Raw genomic sequence first — 19,892 nt, 5'->3', positions numbered from 1 at the left:
CTATTATACTAGTAGATAGGCCGATCCCATTTAGCCCCCTAGTGGAAAAAAAGAGCCCTGCAGGTAAGAAATTAAAAACAAGGATGAGCGCCATGTCTGATCCTCCGGTTGTGTAATAGACAACCAAACATCAGAACTCTCTTCCCCCTCCCGGTGGGGATCCATGTGAAGGATGGCCGAGAGTGCGGGGATACAACAGGGTTCTCCTGCCGTCGGGGCTGCGGGCTCGGCCCCGGCCGCCCCGGGAGCCGGGGGGACGGCGGGCTCGGGCTCGGCCGCCCCAGCAGCGGGGACTGAGGGCTCGGGCTCGGTCCCCGCAGCCCCGGGAGCCGGGGGAGTGACGGGCTCGGGCTCGGTCCCTGCTGCCCCGGGAGCCGGGGGGACGGAGGGCTCGGGCTCGGTCCCGGGAGCCGGGGGGACGGAGGGCTCGGGCTCGGTCCCGGGAGCCGGGGGGACGGAGGGCTCGGGCTCGGTCCCGGGGGCTGGGGGGACGGAGGGCTCGGTCCGGGGGACGGAAGGTTCGTTCCGGGGGATGGAGGGCTCGGTCCCCGCGGTGGGCTCCGCTAGGATCGCTGTGAAGAAGGCGCAGCTCCGCTCCTCACCTCGGCCCAAAAAACTGGAAAAACTCGGAGTGTATTCCTCCTGCAAAGTATGTGATTTTAGATTATACGCGATCATGGTAGATGTTTTGGAAGTGTTCTTCTTCTTTAAACCCATTTTTTCATGCTGGGCAGCGACAGTTTGTAAATTGCAAACGCAGCAGAGGAAGCCATTGGCGTACCATATTTATTTTCATTTTGCTTACATACAGAAATGATAAAATAAAATAAAATACCGATTATGCATTACTCTGCCAATGGGATGAGCCCCCTCCCCCCCTACATCCGTCAGCCTCCTAGTCTTTACTCGTCTCTCTCTCTTGACGGGGGGTCGAGGGAAGTAAACACTGGTTTGGCGCTCAGTCAGCTCCTTGTGAGTGTTGTTAACCTGTGTTTGTGCACTGTTGAACAACACCAGTTCATTCCACTATGAAGCGGCGTTGTCTGCGTATCGTCTTCTAAACTTGTGTTTGCATATCGCATTTTAACGAGTTCTTAAATATCTGCAGAGAAGAGATAGCGTCTTTGTTTTGACAGGGTGACAGCTGCTGGAGGGGGGCGGAGTGTGTTGACGTTTTAAGGCGCATGCTCTGTGCGCAGGCCAGGCTGCCCTATAGACACACTGCTGCTTCTCTGTGCGCCAGGCCAGGCTGCCCCAGCGACAGAAACAGGGCTGCTGCTCAGGGCTCATGCTACACCCACCTCAGAGCTCCCCCTACACCCACCTCAGTGCCCACCCTAAAGGGCTGATTTTGGTCCCACGTTCCTGCAACGCAAGGGGGTTACGGACCCTTTACGTCCTTGCAGACCCTCCCTTGCGTCCACCGCAAGGGCCTGACGTGCGGCTCTCAAAAATGTTAACCCTCTGTCGAGGCGACGAAGCAGCAAGGGCTGTGATTGGTCGGCTTACTAAAACCTGACGTAGAACCATAAAGATTCACGACTGTGTCGAAGCGTCTGCGTGGATATTGCGTTGCGGGAACGAGGGACCATAATCAGCCCTTAACATCCACATCAGTGCTCACCCTACCCCAACCTCAGTGCTCAACCTACCCCCAGCTCAGTGCTCACCCTACACCCTACAACCGCACCTCAGTGCTCACCCTACCCCCACCTAACAGCTCACCCTACACCCTACACCCACCTCAGGGCTCAACCTACCCCCACCTAACAGCTCACCCTACCCCCAGCTCAGTGCTCACCCTACCCCCAGCTCAGTGCTCACCTTACCACAACCTCAGTGCTCACCCTACCCCCAGCTCAGTGCTCACCCTACACCCACCTAACAGCTCACCCTACACCCTACCCCCACCTAACAGCTCACCCTACCCCCAGCTCAGTGCTCACCCTACCCCCAGCTCAGTGCTCACCCTACCCCCAGCTCAGTGCTCACCCTACCCCCAGCTCAGTGCTCACCTTACCACAACCTCAGTGCTCACCCTACCCCCAGCTCAGTGCTCACCCTACACCCACCTAACAGCTCACCCTACACCCTACCCCCACCTAACAGCTCACCCTACACCCACCTCAGTGCTCACTCTACACCCACTTCAGTGCTCACTCTACACCCTACACCCACCTCAGTGCTCACCCTACACCCACCTCACAGCTCACCCTGCACCCACCTTAGAGAATCCCTCCCAAAATGTAAGGTGGAACGGCTCAAAGATTTCCCTGAAACGTTGTCTATCCTATATCCTGCTGTGAACTACACTCAGCGTACCAAGGTTGTAAACACCTCTCCCCCCCCCCCCATCTTTTTGCCAATGCGCAGGCTGAAGGGGCTTGTAAGTGCAATGGCTGGAAAAGTCCAAACCCTCCTCCTACACCACCGAGGACCGACCAACAGTCGAACGCCGTCAACTTGCAGGACCCCTGTCGAAGCTGCTCACACACTCTTGGTATGTATCAACATAGACCAAAACATGGCCTCAATTGACTACACAAGTAGCTAGTAATTAAAGCGGTCCTTTCTTTAAAAAAGGGTTGTGTACATTATTTGTGTGATCTGTTTGTCAGGTGACCATGTGACTCACCTGGAGAACGTTTCGGAGGACGAGATGAACCGACTGCTGGGCATTGTGCTGGACGTGGAGTACCTGTACACTTGTGTGCACAAAGAGGAGGACGCAGACACCAAACAAGTGTACTTCTCCCTCTTCAAAGTGAGCATCTGTTACGCCGCCCAAAAATAACATGGAAAAAAATGTCCATTCCTGCCTGTTAGTGTCTTGGAGATGACAACTTACACACCTGTTTCCTGCTTTGTCTCTCTCCCTCCCTCCCTCTCCAAACAGCTTCTAAGGAAGTCCATTCTCCAGATGGGGAAGCCCATGTTGGAGGCCCACGATAATCCTCCCTTTGAGAGACCCAGCATAGAGCAGGCAAGAACATGCAAACACATGCCCACAGTTTTTCCTGACACACAAAACGGGAACCAGGCCCATCCAGACCATCTCCACTCAACACTATACTCATACAATTCAGTTCATCTCAAAGCTTATTAGGTATCTTATCTTCTCTGTGGTCTCTTGTATAGGGCGTGAACAGCTTTGTGCAATACAAGTTCAGCCACCTTCCGTCGAAGGAGCGGCAGACCATCGTGGAGCTGGCCAAGATGTTCCTGAACCAGATCAACTACTGGCAGCTGGAGACACCGTCCCAGAGACGGCAGAGGGGGCCCAACGAGGACGCTGCTGGTTACAAAGCCAACTACACCAGGTACCACACTCCTGCCTGCACCCAGAGAGCAGAGTTGATCTATGCTGTTAGGGTAAAAAGGGCTCTAGTGTTTTCTTCTGAACATCACGGACCACTTTGGTAATGGACCGAAATACATCGGACAGTTAAGTCCATGCCCAAAAAATATTTGTAAATTTATTTTGGGGTTATAAATGGTGAAGACACACTTATACACAAACTTTAGACGCCCTATTGATTCGTTAACCAGTACTAACTCCATTGGGACTTTCCAGACGGATGTTGAGTTGGTTAAAAGGATGTGTGGGAATGCAGTACAACTGAGAGTTTTTCCGGACCTTTCTGAAATGTGCTCACAGACAAAAAAAACAACAACTTTGGATAGCCTTGTTGTCCAGGTGACTCCCAGCTGGAAGGTATTTTAGTTTCAACTGCCTGATGTTTGCTGTTTACATTAGGGGTGTAACGATACATGTATTCGTATTGAACCGAATCGGTACCGACGTCACAGTTCGGTGCATGGATTTACACAGAGAATACACGGTATTAAATTAAATAAAACTGGCGTGCAAATTAATTAGTGTAATGCCGAACGATCTGCGGTCTTCAGAGACAACTGAGATGCCTGAAAGGGTGCAGGCAAGTTCGAGCTACACACCCAGTTTGGTGATTGGCGAAACGGTGAAAGCCTCGTTTATTGAAGAAAATGTTGCACAAAAGTTTGCCGTCCTTCTTGGACGTCCTACATGGTTGATCTTTGCTCATTGTGCGCGTTCTTCTTTTTCCTTGGATTTATTAGGAGGCTACACTATGTCGGGCTGCTATGAGGTCACAATGCAGTGTTTCCCACACATTGACGAGACTATGGCGCCCCGCCATAGTCTAATTTGGGCCGCCATAGTCTCTGCGTGCACATGAATTATTATTATTATATATATATATATATTTTTTTTTTTTTTTTTGCTCAGACGAAGTTCGTGTCGCTCTCATTGGGATTGCATGAGAGCAGAGGCGCTGCATCCCATTAGGCATACCAGGCAATTGCCTGGGGCCCCGGGCCACCCCCCCCCCCCCCCCCCCCCCCCCCGTCAACAATCGCTTCATACCCCCCCCCCCCCTCCCCCCCCATAGTCTCCAAAATTTCTGTGGGAAACACTGCAATGCCAACGTAGCTGCCGCGGCTATCGCAATCCGGTTTACCCCCCCCCCCCCCCCCCCACCATAAGGGTACTGTCAGCGGTGGAAACGCGAGCCGTAACTGAGCTGCACCGAAACGCACCTTCACTGTTCCACCAAGCCGCACCGAACCGACCCACACCCTCCGGTGGAAATGCGCAAATTCTGTGTACTTTGCAGATTCATAAATAAGACATGCTGAATTTTCAGTTTTAGAACTGATTGTCTCATCTGGAGTTGATGTGGGGTACTTATTGTTTACTGTTTACATCTTAGATTACACAGTTCAGGCTGTTGCAGCTAGCTCAGTGGAGAGACAGTATGGCACTAGGTGGTACAACCTGAGACAATAAAAAAGAATTGCCTTCTGCATTTTTGTTTTTCCTTTTCCCTTCATTGTACCGAACTCGTACCGAACCGTGATGTCTGAACCGAGGTATGAACCGAAGCGTGACTTCAGTGTATCGTTACACCCCTAGTGTACATACCGATGCCTCAGTCTTGACACATCATCAGTGATCTGCCTGGAATCATCAGACGTTTCGGGTCTTTCAACATAGTACGCCCTCCTCTAGGTGACCCAGCCGGGGCTGATCTGACCCCAGCTTGTGTTGAGGTGGCTAGATAGCTACCATGACTCCATGGGTCTCCTCTTTTGAGCCACAGCCATTTAGGCCCTCTCTGCCACAGCGGTGGTACGGCGGATGGCTCTCCTCCTTCTCTCTCCCTCGATGCCCAAACGGCTGAAGGCTCTGGTCGGGCTGCAAAACCCCTGCATCCAACCTCCACCGGGAGACACCTTGCTCTCCAACCAGCCTGCTGAAGGTCACTGACTAGTCCCGCGTACTTGGATAGCTCTCAAAGGCTTTCCAGGCGGTCTTCTCATCTCTGCTCCCCAGCTCTGACAAAGACAATGGTTTTCTTGGAGGGTCGGAACCGCATGCCTTTCGCTGATGACTTCAGCGGTACCGTCCATCTCCAAGTGCCCTGGTGCAGCAGCAGGATGTGTTTGAGGGTTCCTCGTTTGGAACACAACGGGCATGCTGGTGTCTCGGCTAAGCCCCATGTGTCCAGGTTTGATGGGCTTGGAAGTACATCATATACTTCCTGGATGAGGAATTTAATGCGGTGAGGCTCGGCTTTCAAAAGCTCAGCCCAGGTCACTCTCGTCTAAACTGCATTCTCCTATCTTGTCCAAGATCCCTGTTGCTTCATTCCCACTTCCTTGACGGTCCTTGTTCCTTCAACTGCAGCTCTCACCTCCTCCTGAACAAGGCGGCGGAGTTGGAAAGGAGACTAGCCCAGCTCTGCTAATGTGACCACTCCCACCATGCTCCTTTGACGCATCCTTGCCTCTGCCTCTTGAACTGCGACCTCTGCCCTCAACTTCCTTCCATTCAGATCACGTGAGTCCTTGTACTGAACAACTTCTCTAGCTCTTGTTACCTTAAACTCCTCCAAGGATTTGAAGGGCAGTTGCAGTTTATTGGTGTTCCAGTAGAGTACGAGGCTGCTCAGGCTCCTCGGTTATCCAAGCCATCTCCGGAGGTGGCTACTTACCCTCCTCTCTAAGGTCTCCACTGTTGGGATGGGGACTGCATGGACAAGGAGGGGCCAAAGGATCCTTGGAAGAATGCCGTGTTGGTATATCCATGCTCTGAACTTTCCAGGTCGGCCTAACTTGTCCACGGATTTCAACCAGCCATCCAACTCAGTGCAGGTCGACTGAATAGATGTAGTTTTTCTCAGAGAGCGGTCAAATACCTTGCCTAAGCTCTTGAATGGCTTCTCTGAGATGGTTACGATGGCTGGGCCTGTGATGTTAGAGCGGAATTTGTCTTCCACCTTTCCTATCCTCAGCACCATAGACCTTGATTCTGTCATGACTGTGAGGTCATCCATGAATGCCCTGATGGGGGCTTGCCGTTGACATGATTTCGATAGGGGCCCGCTGCACTCTGGCTCAGCAGACTTGGTGAGCATGTTCATGGCTAGGCAGAATAGTGTCACAGAGATCGTGCACCCTGTGATGATACCAATCCCAACCTTGTGCCAACGTGATGTTATTGCTCCTGAAGAAACCCTCATCCTGAAATTGGTGTAGTAATTAGCAATGAGGTCTCCACACTTGCTTGGGACACGATATTTTGTCAATAATCAACTTGTGTGGAATGGAGCCAAATGCATTTGCCAGGTCAATCAACAGTAGTAACAGGTTCCCCTTGTTCTCTCTTCCCTCCCTAATCAGGGACTGTAGGTGTTCTGTTCAAGGTAGGTACACAGCCGTTTGGAAACAGTGCTGAGGGACATCTTTGCCTCGACACACAGTAGGGAGATGATGCAGAACTGGTCTAGTTGGGTGGAGTTTTCCTCCTTCGGGATCCACACCCCTTCAGCTACTCTCCATTGATCTGGGATCCTCCTTCTCCAGAAGACTTGCAGGATTTTCCACAGACGCAGCAGGAGTTTGGGACAGTTCTTATACACTTTGTATAAAGTGCCACTCAGTCCTGGAGCGGAGCTTGCCCTTGCTTTGCGGATGACCTCCCTGACTTCCTTTAGCTGCAGCTCTGACATGTCAAACGCAGGCATAAGGTGCATGTTCGCACCTTATCTCGCTTTGGATAAAAGTGTCTGCCAAATGACTAATCTCTTTCACAGAGCTGCAAACTTGTCGCTTTTCGGCAACAATCGCCGTTTTCTTGGTCAATTTGGTCATTCACGTGAATCGTGTAGAACCGGAGAGTTTTGTTTTTGGGGGGAGGGGGGGGGTCGAGAATTGCGAAAAATTATTGGATCGTTCTTATGATTGACATTTCTCTGGGCCAATCGGAATCTCAGCACTTGCTTCAGAATCTTTCTTATAATTGACATTTCTCTGGGCCAATCGGAATCTTGAAGCACACAGCGCCAACTGAGCTCGCCATTGGATGAGACGGTCGCCTACCGCTCATGCGCGCCAAACAACGCAAGAGAGCTTGCGAAACCCTCGTCCAGAGGGGTGTTCCACGAACGGAGGTTTACCAAACACTGAGGCCCCGTCCACACGAAGCCGAAACAGGCGAAACCGTTACGGTTTCGATCTATCCGGTTTCGCAGTATCTCCGTAAAGACGAAGCCAAGCGAAACCGGGTAGATCTGTAGAAACGCTGTAGTACACATTCCAGGCCCATAAGGGGCGCTGGTTCTGCTACAGAAATCTTTGTTGTTGTGAGTTCTGAGACTCCGCGGGCTTACAGTCATTGGCTAGAGGGTCGAGGGGTGGGGCGATGATGTCATGGTTTACGGTTTCAGTCGGTTTCAGGCGTCCACACGAATCCAAAACGAAACCGGGTAGATTTGAAACCACCTCCGAGGGTGGTTTCAGAAGTTTGCGGTTTCGGTCAGCGGATTCGTCGGCTTCGTGTGGACGGAAGGCCGAACCGTACAAGACCTTTGCGGTTTCGCCATGAAATCGGCTTCGTGTGGACGGGGCCTGAGTTAACGCTGAACTCTAGGTTGATTTACCCTGTGCCGACTAACCCAGAGTTTTCGGTTCGACAGCAGCGGTTATGCATTAGTTCAATCAACTCGGTTGGTTAACACAGGGTTGTGCGCGTCACCGCCAAACCTAAAAAGACGTGATGTATGGATCATGGAAACCCTGTTCGAAATGGCGAAACGGGCCGCTTATTTCAATGAAATGGAACTTCAGGTTCTCCTGGAGAGCTATGACGAGGAGAAGGACATTATCACAAGAAAAGGGAACGCTAAAGCCTCTGCAACCCGGAGAACCAAAGCCTGGCAGCGGATCGCTGACCGCGTAAATGCGTTAGTTACACCCAGAGGTGGGTAGGAACGCGCTACATTTACTCCGTTACAAATACTTGAGTAACTTTTTGGATAAATTGTAATTTTAGGAGTAGTTTTATTGCAACATACTTTTACTTTTACTTGAGTAAATATTTGAAGAAAGAACGGTACTTTTACGCCGTTCCATTTGGCTACGTGACGGTCGTTACTTTGTTTTTTTTAGATCTTTTCTTTTATTACATGCGAGATCTATTTCTATCACGTGAATATTCCTTAGCCCAAGTGAAGGAGTTCAAGTACCTCGGGGTCTTGTTCGCGAGTGAGGGTACTATGGAGCGTGAGATTGGCCGGAGAATCGGAGCAGCGGGGGCGGTATTGCGTTCGCTTTACCGCACCGTTGTTACGAAAAGAGAGCTGAGTCGCAAGGCAAAGCTCTCGATCTACCGGTCGATCTTCGTTCCTATCCTCACCTATGGTCATGAGGGTTGGGAGATGGCCGAAAGGACGAGATCGCGGGTACAAGCGGCCGAGAGGCAATTGAATAACGCCTGCACACACACACAGGCACGCACGCACGCACAACGCAGAGTGGTAATCGGGAGAGTTGGGAAAATTCCCTGTGGCCCGTTAACGGGGGGCGCCGGGTCAACATCGACTCGCAACCAATTCGGTTTTGTCTAGAGGAGTAACTGAGCGCCCCCTCCCGAAGTGGCACAGCCCAGGTCGGCCTTGAACTGCGATTGGTCAGAAAGACGTTACAGTTAATGACAACATTGAACTCTCATGCAGGCTCGAACAGAGTGACACACAAACACACACACACACACACACACACACACACACACACACACACACACACACACACACACACACACACACACACACACACACACACACACACACACACACACACACACACACACACACACACACGTTGATGTATTTAATTTTGCAAAGATTTAATTTGTTATTGTTTTAGTTCAAGGGTTATACTTTTTTTTTTTAAAGACCTTATTTATTTAATTTAAAAGGATGTTATTTACATTATCTTTATTTGAACATTGCTGTTTTATATTTTGTTGGTGTCTATTTTGTACCGTTTGTGTTGCTCTGTTTATTTAAAAAATAATTCGGAGAAACTCAGTACTTGTACTCTTGAGTACTTGAGTAGTCTTTTCACTGCATACTTTTTTACTCTTACTTGAGTAATTATTTTTACGAGTACTTTTACTTCTACTTGAGTAATTCTAATCTTAAAGTAGCAGTACTTTTACTTGAGTACACTTTTTAGCTACTCTGCCCACCACTGGTTACACCTCAAAAGCATGATCCTTAATATTTGAGCCATGAATATATAAATATCCCAGTTAAGCATTCTTAAAGATCCTACCACATAACCCCTTTCTTCTAAAAAAAGATGTACTCCGATGGCTTCCAAGCGGTCAGCGGATCAAGTAGGACTATAGAAATGAAGTATAAAAAACATAAAAACTGGTAAGCTTTTGCCACCATCGTATTGGTATAAATTTAAATTAGCCATTTTTTTAAGCAAATCGTGAATAGGCCGACAGTCGGCAGACTGGATCTGGCCCTCAAATTGTCTTGACCCCGGTGGAGGAGCTGTTAATAAACATAAATTCAGGGCGCCCTGGCATGGAGGTGGTACCTGGAGGTACCTACCTCCTCAGAGAGTCAGGGGCCATACCCCACTAGGGCTGTCAAAATTGCTCAAAAATGACATTCGAATGTTCGTTTGGAAAAAAATCACGAATTCGAACTATTCGAATATCTGGTTGCCTATTTTACGCAGTTGCCGTCAATATGTCAATAATGCGACAAAACCATGGTTCAAATTAGTGGGATATATATATATCATATGAACAGCCCAGTAACGTGGAGGCCTAATCATGAAAAGCCACAACTTTGTATCGCTTGCATTTCACCACCACACCTGCAAGCGCGCAAACTATAGCAATCTGAAGAAGACGCCCGCTTCTGAATGTTACAAAGTATGCTAGTGGTAACGTTCCTTGCTTTGCTTACCATTTATCGAGAAGGCCTATTAAAATCGATAAAGAAAAAAATGCATGTCGCCTACGTCTTCCACCATGCCAGCGAAAGGGCCAGCACTACGCACCGTTCGGATTCATGAAAAAAAAGCTGTCTCGGACTTTGCCGAGAACATTGCGTTATAGCAGCTTTCACCAGCCAGACTACTAGCTCCCTGAGCTCTGCTTCGGATGCTTATTGAATGGCATAGCCGAGCTGGAATACCTATATCCAAGTACGGAAACCCCGAGGGGATAAAATACATTCGCTCTTCACAATACTAGTCTGTTACACTTGTACCGCGGGAGTGTTTTTTCACATTCGAATATTATGAGGGACATCGCGAACAGACAGAGGCTCATTCACAAAGCAGATAGAGGCGCTTGTACCGCGGGAGTGTTTTTTCACATTCGAATATTAATTTTCACGTTCGAATTCGCGTTTTTGGATACATTTCGAACGAATATTCAAACTTCGAATATTCGTTGACAGCCCTACTGGTTGAATGTAGGTTTTTGTGTTTTCTTGTATTTTAGATTTTTTTTGCCTTCGAAGTAACACATGCAAACCATGTGCTTGCCACAGCGCATACTATTCCAAATGTTTATTTTTTTTTTGGTAACTGGGTAGAAAACCTAAAAGTGACAATTCATCAACTTCACAGAATAATAATTATTTTTTGTCTCTCCAATAATAAGAGACAAAAAAAAAAATGGTGACAGTTGTAAATAAAATATTTTTTATAAGCCTTAAGGATGTTTTGACATTGATTTTTGATAAAGAGTTTTGTTAAGTCACGCTTAGAGTAGTGTCATTTGTATATTACAACAAAAAAGAAATCCCCCTGTGACACTGTCACCTTTTTTCCTCTGAGGAGTGTGCAGGTCTGCTTTCAACCATCATCAAGACCACCTCCTTTTTGATAAATATAAATGATTCAATTATAACATAAGTATAATCTTTTTATAAAAATCGATAAATATAGCGATATATATGTCTGTCTTTTTTTTTATGTGATGCACTCTTCCTTCCAGGTGGCTGTGCTACTGCAACGTGCCTCAGTTCTGCGACAGTCTCCCCCGCTATGAGACCACGCAGATCTTTGGCTGCACACTGCTGCGCTCCGTCTTCACCGTGATGAGGAAGCAGCTGCTGGAGCAGGCCCGGCAGGAGAAGGATAAGCTGCCTCCCGAGAAACGCACCCTCATCCTCACACACTTTCCCAAGTAGGAGATCACACTCACACACACATCTTTGCACACTTTCCCAAGGCAAACACACACACACACACACACACACACACACACACACACACACACACACACACACACACACACACACACACACACACACACACACACAAACATCCTCACACACTTCCCCAAGAAGGAGATCAATCTCACAAGCACACATCTTCACACACTTTCCCAAGTAGGATATCATACACGCACGCGCACGCGCACACACACACACACACACACACACACACACACACACACACACACACACACACACTTCCTCTCACTCTTCCCCAAGGAGGAGATCCCACACATACTCAGACAGGACAATGAAAAATGGTCATTTCATATCATTCATTCAGCCAACCCTGGTGTTTGTTGATTATTTACAAGTTATAGGCGGCTTGTACATATCTAATTTAGTTATTTGCAATTATGGAACAGTATAAGTTAGGAATATGTATTTTATTTGATAATTTTCTCAAGCTCTGAGAAGTATTCTCAGGTCACACATCTTCCTTATATTTAGCATTGTCATACAAATTGAAATGATTTATCTGTGAACTAACGGGAACTACTTCAAGTACGACCAGCTGCTATGAAGTTTAGTTGAGGTCACTTTTAGGTAACTCTAGCAGAGTCACTGTTTTATTCTAAAACAAGGGAATGCATTGTGGAGCTGCGACGACATTATTGTGTTTACCTCTGGCCTAGATTCCTGTCTATGCTGGAGGAGGAGGTGTACAGCCACAGCTCCCCCATCTGGAGCCAAGAATTCCTGTTGGGATCCACGGGACTACAGATCCCTATCCACACAGGTCGGACCTGCACCAACAACCCCATGCAATCAGGAACAGAAAAACAAGAAAGCTTGATTCTGAATACTGAACTGTGTGATGTATTTCCTGAGGATACACACACCACCTGCATGCAGCAGTAGCATACTTGGAGTAATAACCGGATATAAGAAACATTTAGATGATTTAATGTTTAACCTTTAGTATTAACCAGTTAAAGATCTTCTTAACGGTCAACAGGTTAACAATGGACGTCCCTACCTACTATGTTGATTGCTTATGCTATCTTGTAACAGTTTCCTTATGACGATCCTGTGAGTGTTAAAATAGTCTTGTGTCCAAGGGTCAGCAATGAGATCTATACAGACAAATTAAAGCCAGTATCTATGTCTGTAAAACGATTAAGTGTGTGGTACTTTCTCAACATTAGGCCATATGCAAAATAAACATTAACGAAGGGCACATCAGTACATATTTATTTGGTTTAATTACAGTTTACGTGGAAAAAGCCGGTTGCAAGCAGTACAATGCTATTATAGAAAGTACGACACATCTAAATGAATTAAGCGTAGACGTAAATAAAAAGAGGCACTACAAAAATCTACAAAAGACGCTATGCTCCGCTGTTTCATACTGCTGTTTCATACTGCTGTTTCATACTGCGTATATTCTGAGCAAAATCAGCTACATTTCGTAGATGGAAAACCTGGATCAGAGTCCTTGGTCTCCAGCCATTTCAATCCAGTCTGCAAACCCTCTATTGCTTCCCTCACTTTCGGGGAGGCTCAGTTCTTCCTATAATATTACTTGTGTGAATGTGGTTAATATTTTTAAGCTCTAGGGAAACATTTCTAATTATACCGTGCCCAAAAATTTGGGTCCAAGAATTATAGTGGAAGTCGCTCTAGATCGATGCGCGTTATTTCTAAGGTATATTCGACCTGCAAGCACTCTGCCCGCACGGGCACTGTGCTCTTCTCCCCAACACTGACTCTGGACCTGTTCTCCAGTCAGGCAGGGTGATCTCATGTGTTTCAAGGGAGTGACTTTGGGAGAGGCCTGTAGTAGTTTTTGGTTTGAGACTTTCTAGCTTACACTGGCTGGTTCCTCAAAATTTTTAACACTTACTTGAACAGACTTATCTTGTGTTGCAGTGATCAGTGCATCCCCGGTGGCCAGACCGCTGTACTACAGTCCCAGTCCCATCCAGGTGGAGATTGTGAGCTGTGGCAGCGTTAGTCCTGCGAGGAAGATGGTGTCTCTACTGGAGATGAGCACAGGTACTCGTAATGACCAGGAGATATGGCGAACATACATATGAGATGATTCAGAAATATTTGAAGCGTGGGCACAACATTAAACTTTTAATTGTTTTCCATCAGTAGTTTTTTGTGAACTGATACATTTCTCACACACTCTCCAGTTTGTTTGTTGGCTCATATTGCAACAACTAGCTTATAGCTTAAAAAGCTGGATGTATCTGTAGTCAATGCTGATTGACAGTGATGCTAAAAGGCTTGCCATCAGTACCTGGTAAATGGACTGCGTTTACAATATTGCTTAACATTCACCCATTCACGGCGGAGTCAACCATGCTTATCGGGAGCAATAAGGGTTAGGTGCCTTGCTCAGGAACACTTCGACACTCAGCTAGGAGGTGCCGGGGTTCGACCTAGCAACCTTGCGGTTACCAGTAAACCCGCTCTACCACCTGAGCTACTGCCTCCCACAGTACCTCTGTCTTTGTAATATATAATCGTACTATCGACCCTGCCAAAACCCCTCCCACGTTAGCCACCCAGCAGGTGAGCTTTATTGAGTTATTTTAAATCTGTGTCCCACCTACTCATTGGGAGGGGCTCCATCTTACAAATTGCGCATTTAACTATCGTCTCCTTATATTTCTAAGAAAGAAAAAAATGTTGTGTCTGTTTTGTTCTCTGTGTAGTTGGAGAGAAGCGTAAGCCTTCGGAGCCCCTCCCCCACGAGGACGCCAAGAGGCAGAGAGTGGTTGGAGACATCCCCCAGGAGCTGATCAACGAGGTCATGGCCACCATCGCCGACCCCGCCGCCATCCCAGAGGTAACCAGGGACTGGGGACTTCCCCTTAGCTCCTTCGACAATTACATTTATTAACCAAAGCCTTGTTTTGTTTCTGCCCAAACTATTGATGATGTTGATTCACTACATTCAACGCAATACATATAATAATACGTATTATTCCTTGATTAGCCATAATTTGTTCCCTTCCAGATAACCTATCCCCATATTTTGGGTACTTTATTTAGGGGTCCTACGAAACCGTAGGAACCCTATTGTAATGGCTGGTATTATTATTAGGGGTCCTACGAAACCATAGGAACCCCTTGTGTAATCGTTAGTATTATTAGGGGTCTTACGAAACCATAGGAACCCTATTGTATTCGTTAGTGTTATTATTGATTGAACCTGACTTTTTGTTTTAAAAACTTTTAGAACTCGTGAAATGAGTAGGGGAATCAAAAGATGGGCCAGAATAACACATAGGTGGCGCTATGACAAGGCCTGGAAGGTCATAATTTTAACAGGCTGCCGTTACCATTAGGAAGCTGCAATATGCATGAAACTTGTTATACTTGCACCATTCATCATGATGAACAACTTCAAATCACAACCCTTACTGTCAGACCATTTGGATATTGTGCAGTGACCACAACATGACCAAACACCCACATGTCACAGAATAAACAACAATAACCATATGGGACTACAATAGTAAATGATTCTGTGGATGAACAGTGGCCCGCCCGGTTTTGGTCATGAAGAACACGTCCTCTTCCTCAGACCAACCTGCTGTCAGCGCACTCTGCGCGTGACGAGGCAGCGCGGCTGGAGGAGCGCAGGGGGGTGATCGAGTTCCATGTCATCGGGAACTCGCTGAACCAGAAGCCCAACAAGAGCATCCTGATGTGGCTGGTAGGCCTCCAGAACGTCTTCTCCCACCAGCTGCCCCGCATGCCCAAGGAGTACATCACCCGGCTGGTGTTCGACCCGTGAGTGGACTGCCAATTTCACGTTGAGCTCATCTGTGAGGGGTTAAGAACAGATAGTTCTGGATCCATCCCACACGGGACTTCTCTGTATGCTTTGCACATTAGGAAAAGCCGACTTTATCTTGGTCTATGGATTTCTCCATCTTAATCTTAAGCTATTTATCTATATCTCTAAAACGAATATATAATTCCAAGGTCAGGAAACAGGTTAGTTAAAACCCACACACCCTAAGCTAACATCTCAAGGATGTCATTTATTTTCCTGCGGTTCAGCAGTTATATGATTTGCCATACTCGTATGTATCTTCTGATACCTCCATGTGTCGACATTATAAAGAGGAACTTTAACTTCCTCTTGTCACAGGAAGCACAAGACACTGTCGCTGATCAAGGATGGCCGAGTGATCGGAGGGATCTGCTTTCGGATGTTTCCCTCCCAGGGCTTCACCGAGATCGTCTTCTGCGCTGTTACGTCCAATGAGCAGGTCAAGGTGAGGCGAAGCCCCGCCCTCTGTGCTGTTCATCTCTGATTGGTGAGTTTGGACTTGTTAACCTTTCTGTTGTGCAGGGTTATGGCACCCATCTGATGAACCACCTGAAGGAATACCACATCAAGCACGACATCCTCAACTTCCTCACCTACGCAGACGAGTACGCCATCGGATACTTCAAGAAGCAGGTCGGATCCTATCCATCAAATGCATATTGATCACACACACACACACACGTCTGCTCATCCAAAACAGATACAATTCTGTCTCTCTCTCTCTCTCACTCTGCCTTGTCTCTCAGCCTTGTCTCTCTCTGCCTTGTCTCTTGCTCACGCTTCCTTGCCTCTCTGTCCCTCCCACTCTGGCTCTCTCTCAGACTTGTCTGTCTCTCGCTCTCTCTATCTCTTTCTCTCAATCTCTTTGCCTTGTCTCTCTCTGTCATCAGGGTTTCTCTAAAGACATAAAGGTTCCCAAGGCGAAGTACGTGGGCTACATCAAGGACTACGAGGGGGCCACACTCATGGGCTGTGAGCTGAACCCAAGCATTCCCTACACAGAGTTCTCTGTCATCATCAAGAAACAGAAAGAGGTGTGTGTGTGTGTACATGGGTCGGCGGAATAAACCTCCCAAATGTTCTCCGCTCTTTTTGGATGGAACTTTTTGTCACCTGTCTTTTTAAACACTGGCTCTCTCCATCCCTCAGATCATCAAGAAGCTGATGGAGAGGAAACAGGTGCAGATCAGGAAGGTGTATCCGGGGCTTTCCTGTTTTAAGGAAGGAGTCCGGCAGATTCCTATCGAGAGCATCCCAGGAATACGTGAGCTTCCATATTCCTCTCATGCATTGTGTATTGTGACTACTCTTCATCTAGTGAAGGCTGTGCCAATGATATTCAATTATTTAAACCAACAGGTGAAACTGGATGGAAACCCATGGGCAAAGGCCAAGGGTAAATGGGATTTGAGTTTATACACCTGTAGACACTCTACTTGTTCAGAACATCATGTAGATATAACCGTTCCCATATTCAGCTGATGTTTCAATCTGACTCGTTTTGCTTTGGTTTGTTGTAGGAAGGAGCTCAAGGATCCAGACCAATTGTACAGCACTCTGAAGACCATCCTCCAACATGTGAAGGTGAGGGAGCTTCACATTTATTTATACTGTAGATAATTTACAGACAAGCTCTTATTTAAATAGTTCAGGGTATATGCAGGAATCATAGAGATGAATTTACTACCTTTTACTACCTTTTTTACTACCTCCACAATATTTATTTCTACCAACACGACATCAAGCAGCGGGGCGGGGGGTATGCTAAGCACCACTTACTACTTACTATAAGGTATAAATGTGACACTGCCGCGATCCCTGTAGCCCTAGTGCTGCTGCTGCTAGCACCGCAAAACAACGACATAGAGAGTAGAGGTCTGCACTCCTGCGGGACGCGACGCAAAATAGTGAAGCGCGGGACAAAAAAATGAAAGCTCATTGCGGGGGCGGGCGGGATGATAGAGGTGCATTTGCGGGTGCCGGATGATACACTGCACTCCCGCAAATTAAATATGAGGGTAAAGTAAAATATACAAATTATCATGAAGCCCTCATCAATAAGCAAAACCTACTTTTCCAACAACTTTTACTTCATGGTCGAAGCAGCAGCTGATTCTTTTACCTTTCATTTTTTTAATATGTGACTGTTTCGTGTTTCAGTTACTGAGGCCTATTTAATGTTTTGTATGGTTGAAAACATGCAGGCTTACCAATAAATATGTTACCAATACTGGTAGCCTAATGAATTATGGCGACCAGGCTACTCAGTTCAGGTCCTGTTAGCACCGTATACTGTATTTTTTAGGCTAGATGAAGTTAAAACATGTAAACAGATATTAAGCAAAAAAATGGAAACTCATTTTATATTGAGGTGGTGGTGAAAAATGTACTACCAAGTCAAATTGCGTGTTACCTTTTACTACCTTTCAAGGGCCTTAATTTTTTATTTTATTTTTTACTACCTTTTACTACCGCTCAGACACCCTGTAGTTAGTTGTAAGTAGATAACCAAAGGAGCTTTTACCCTGCTCTTTGGGTGGTTGTCTTACGGTGGTCGGTGAAGCCCTTTCAGACTGATTATGATCAAGGGCTACACAAATCAAATGTTCTGTTGTGTTCTAGAGTCACCAGAACGCTTGGCCCTTCATGGAACCTGTGAAGAAGACGGAGGCTCCTGGGTACTACCAAGTGATCCGCTTCCCCATGGGTACGTACGGGATAGTCCGCCATGTCTGCTCAGAACTAACACAGCTCACCATATCTTGTGTTCAGTGGGTAGGATCGGGGAGCCTCATTAGAAAGTGCAGCCATCTGTGGTGTTTATTCTCCAACAGACCTGAAGACGATGAGCGAGCGTCTGAAGAGCCGATACTACGCCACTCGCAAGCTCTTCATGGCCGACATGCAGCGCATCTTCACCAACTGTCGGGAGTACAACCCGCCCGAGAGCGAGTACTACAAGTGTGCCAACTTACTGGAAAAGTTTTTCTACACCAAATTAAAGGACGCGGGGCTCCTTGAGAAGTAAACACAAACTATCTTGAATTCTAGACCCTCACCAGGACTGGTTTCTATCCAGAGACTGAGGACTGATCTTGGCATTCAAACGGTTTTGTGGTTATCATCGACAAGATGAGAGGGTTTCTCATGTTTGGGTCTCAGAACACAGCGTTTATGACAGATATCAAATGCATGCTGTTACAAGATGCAGAACCCGTTACTTTAAAGTGGCATTTACGCTAATAGGAGCCAGACACTAAAGTTCACACAGCAGGGACAGCCCCCTCTCAGGGGCCAAGGCTGTCTCCAGTAGGCTGGGATTGTTGCCAAACTAGTAATGTTGCTTGCCATGTGACGCCTAGAACAAATTGGAAAAGGACAAATGACGAAAAGCCGTGTGATTTGATGCGCCGATGGCCATGCAGCTAGCAGTACTTTCCATCGAAACAAAAAGTTAAGAGTGGCTTTAAGTGGAAATCATTTCAGCCATGCCAAGTTGTCAGAGCGATGTTGGTAAATCGAACCAGCGTTTCCGCCCTCCCCCAGCAAAAAGTTTAGGTAATGTTTTAATAAGGCTCTCTGCTTCCCGCCTTCTTGTTAGTTTAGAGACGCTGAACTCCCGAGACTAACGAATAACAAATTCAAGTTTCAAAGACGCACCTTACGCTCTCTTTGTGTCAGTCTATCAGTGACTCCTTCCATTCCACTGTACCTCTCTGTTGACTCAGGTATAGAGATCAGAAACCTTATGTTTTACCATCGGAATCATCGCTCAACTAGTGTTCCCTGTGAAGAACTGGAGAACGTTAGAAATGAGGATCTTCTGTTTCTTTTGTTCCTGTTTGTTTGAACAAAAATAAGCTGATGTGTTTGATGTCAATCATATCAAATTTATCGTTCACCACGGAAAAAATCGAAAATGAATTAAGTGTTCACACCAAGTTTATCCTGCCAAAAAAAATGGAACATTTTAATCATTTTAAGCACTTAGCCTGTGTATTTCGAATGTGTAGGTCTATTTTACTTTCAGGGCTTGAAGCTCCTCTAGATAAGCTGCATCAGGCAAACTTTGAATAATTAAGGCACTTTTTCGTTTTTATAATAAGCATTCTTTAACAAGGCAAATTTTTCACCTATTTTTGTTAACTAAAAAGCCTATCGCCGTTGACTTACAGCTCATTTAATTATCTAGTTTTATTCTTATTTATGTTCTTTAATTTAAAAGGAATAGTGCTTATGGAAGGTCTTAATTTATTATTTTTCTTCTGCAGATTGAGATTGCTACCTTTGTACTTTGGAGATAAATGAAAGATTGTGCAATACCATGTCGTTTTTGCTGTTTTGTATAAAAGGAAATGTTTGTACTTTTCGAGCTTAAAGAACAAAAAAAAACTGAATTTTTTATTGTCTGAAAAATATTTCATGCTCTTTTACAACTTGCTTTAATGAAATAGCATTAGCTT

The 19,892-nt window shown here is 46.6% G+C and overlaps 1 protein-coding gene across 1 annotated transcript; it reads left to right on the top strand.

Annotated features, from left to right (window-relative positions):
* Nucleotides 1-19,826, top strand: kat2b (K(lysine) acetyltransferase 2B). Its single transcript, XM_030346386.1, has 18 exons — nt 1-649; nt 2,374-2,500; nt 2,619-2,764; nt 2,897-2,983; nt 3,139-3,320; nt 11,351-11,542; nt 12,269-12,372; nt 13,506-13,631; nt 14,300-14,433; nt 15,175-15,383; nt 15,748-15,874; nt 15,952-16,062; nt 16,320-16,463; nt 16,579-16,693; nt 16,789-16,825; nt 16,950-17,013; nt 18,052-18,136; nt 18,264-19,826. The coding sequence occupies exons 1-18, from the start codon at nt 173-175 to the stop codon at nt 18,455-18,457; spliced, it is 2,661 nt and encodes an 886-aa protein (XP_030202246.1). The 5' UTR covers nt 1-172; the 3' UTR covers nt 18,458-19,826.
* Nucleotides 19,827-19,892: the final 66 nt, after the last annotated feature.

The sequence above is a fragment of the Gadus morhua genome, chromosome 22 (assembly GCF_902167405.1).
Source record: "Gadus morhua chromosome 22, gadMor3.0, whole genome shotgun sequence".
NCBI classification, from domain to species: domain Eukaryota; kingdom Metazoa; phylum Chordata; class Actinopteri; order Gadiformes; family Gadidae; genus Gadus; species Gadus morhua.
The sequence above is the reverse complement of the archived record's forward strand: the minus strand, read 5'-3'. Positions and strand labels throughout refer to the sequence as shown.

Bases quoted from the DNA above. Each gene is read 5' to 3' on its own strand.
- kat2b (XM_030346386.1), top strand. From the start codon at position 173: ATGGCCGAGAGTGCGGGGATACAACAGGGTTCTCCTGCCGTCGGGGCT. The intron at 2,501-2,618 runs GTATGTATCAAC...TCTGTTTGTCAG, and splicing joins AAGCTGCTCACACACTCTTG to GTGACCATGTGACTCACCTG. The intron at 16,694-16,788 runs GTGAGCTTCCAT...TTAAACCAACAG, and splicing joins CGAGAGCATCCCAGGAATAC to GTGAAACTGGATGGAAACCC.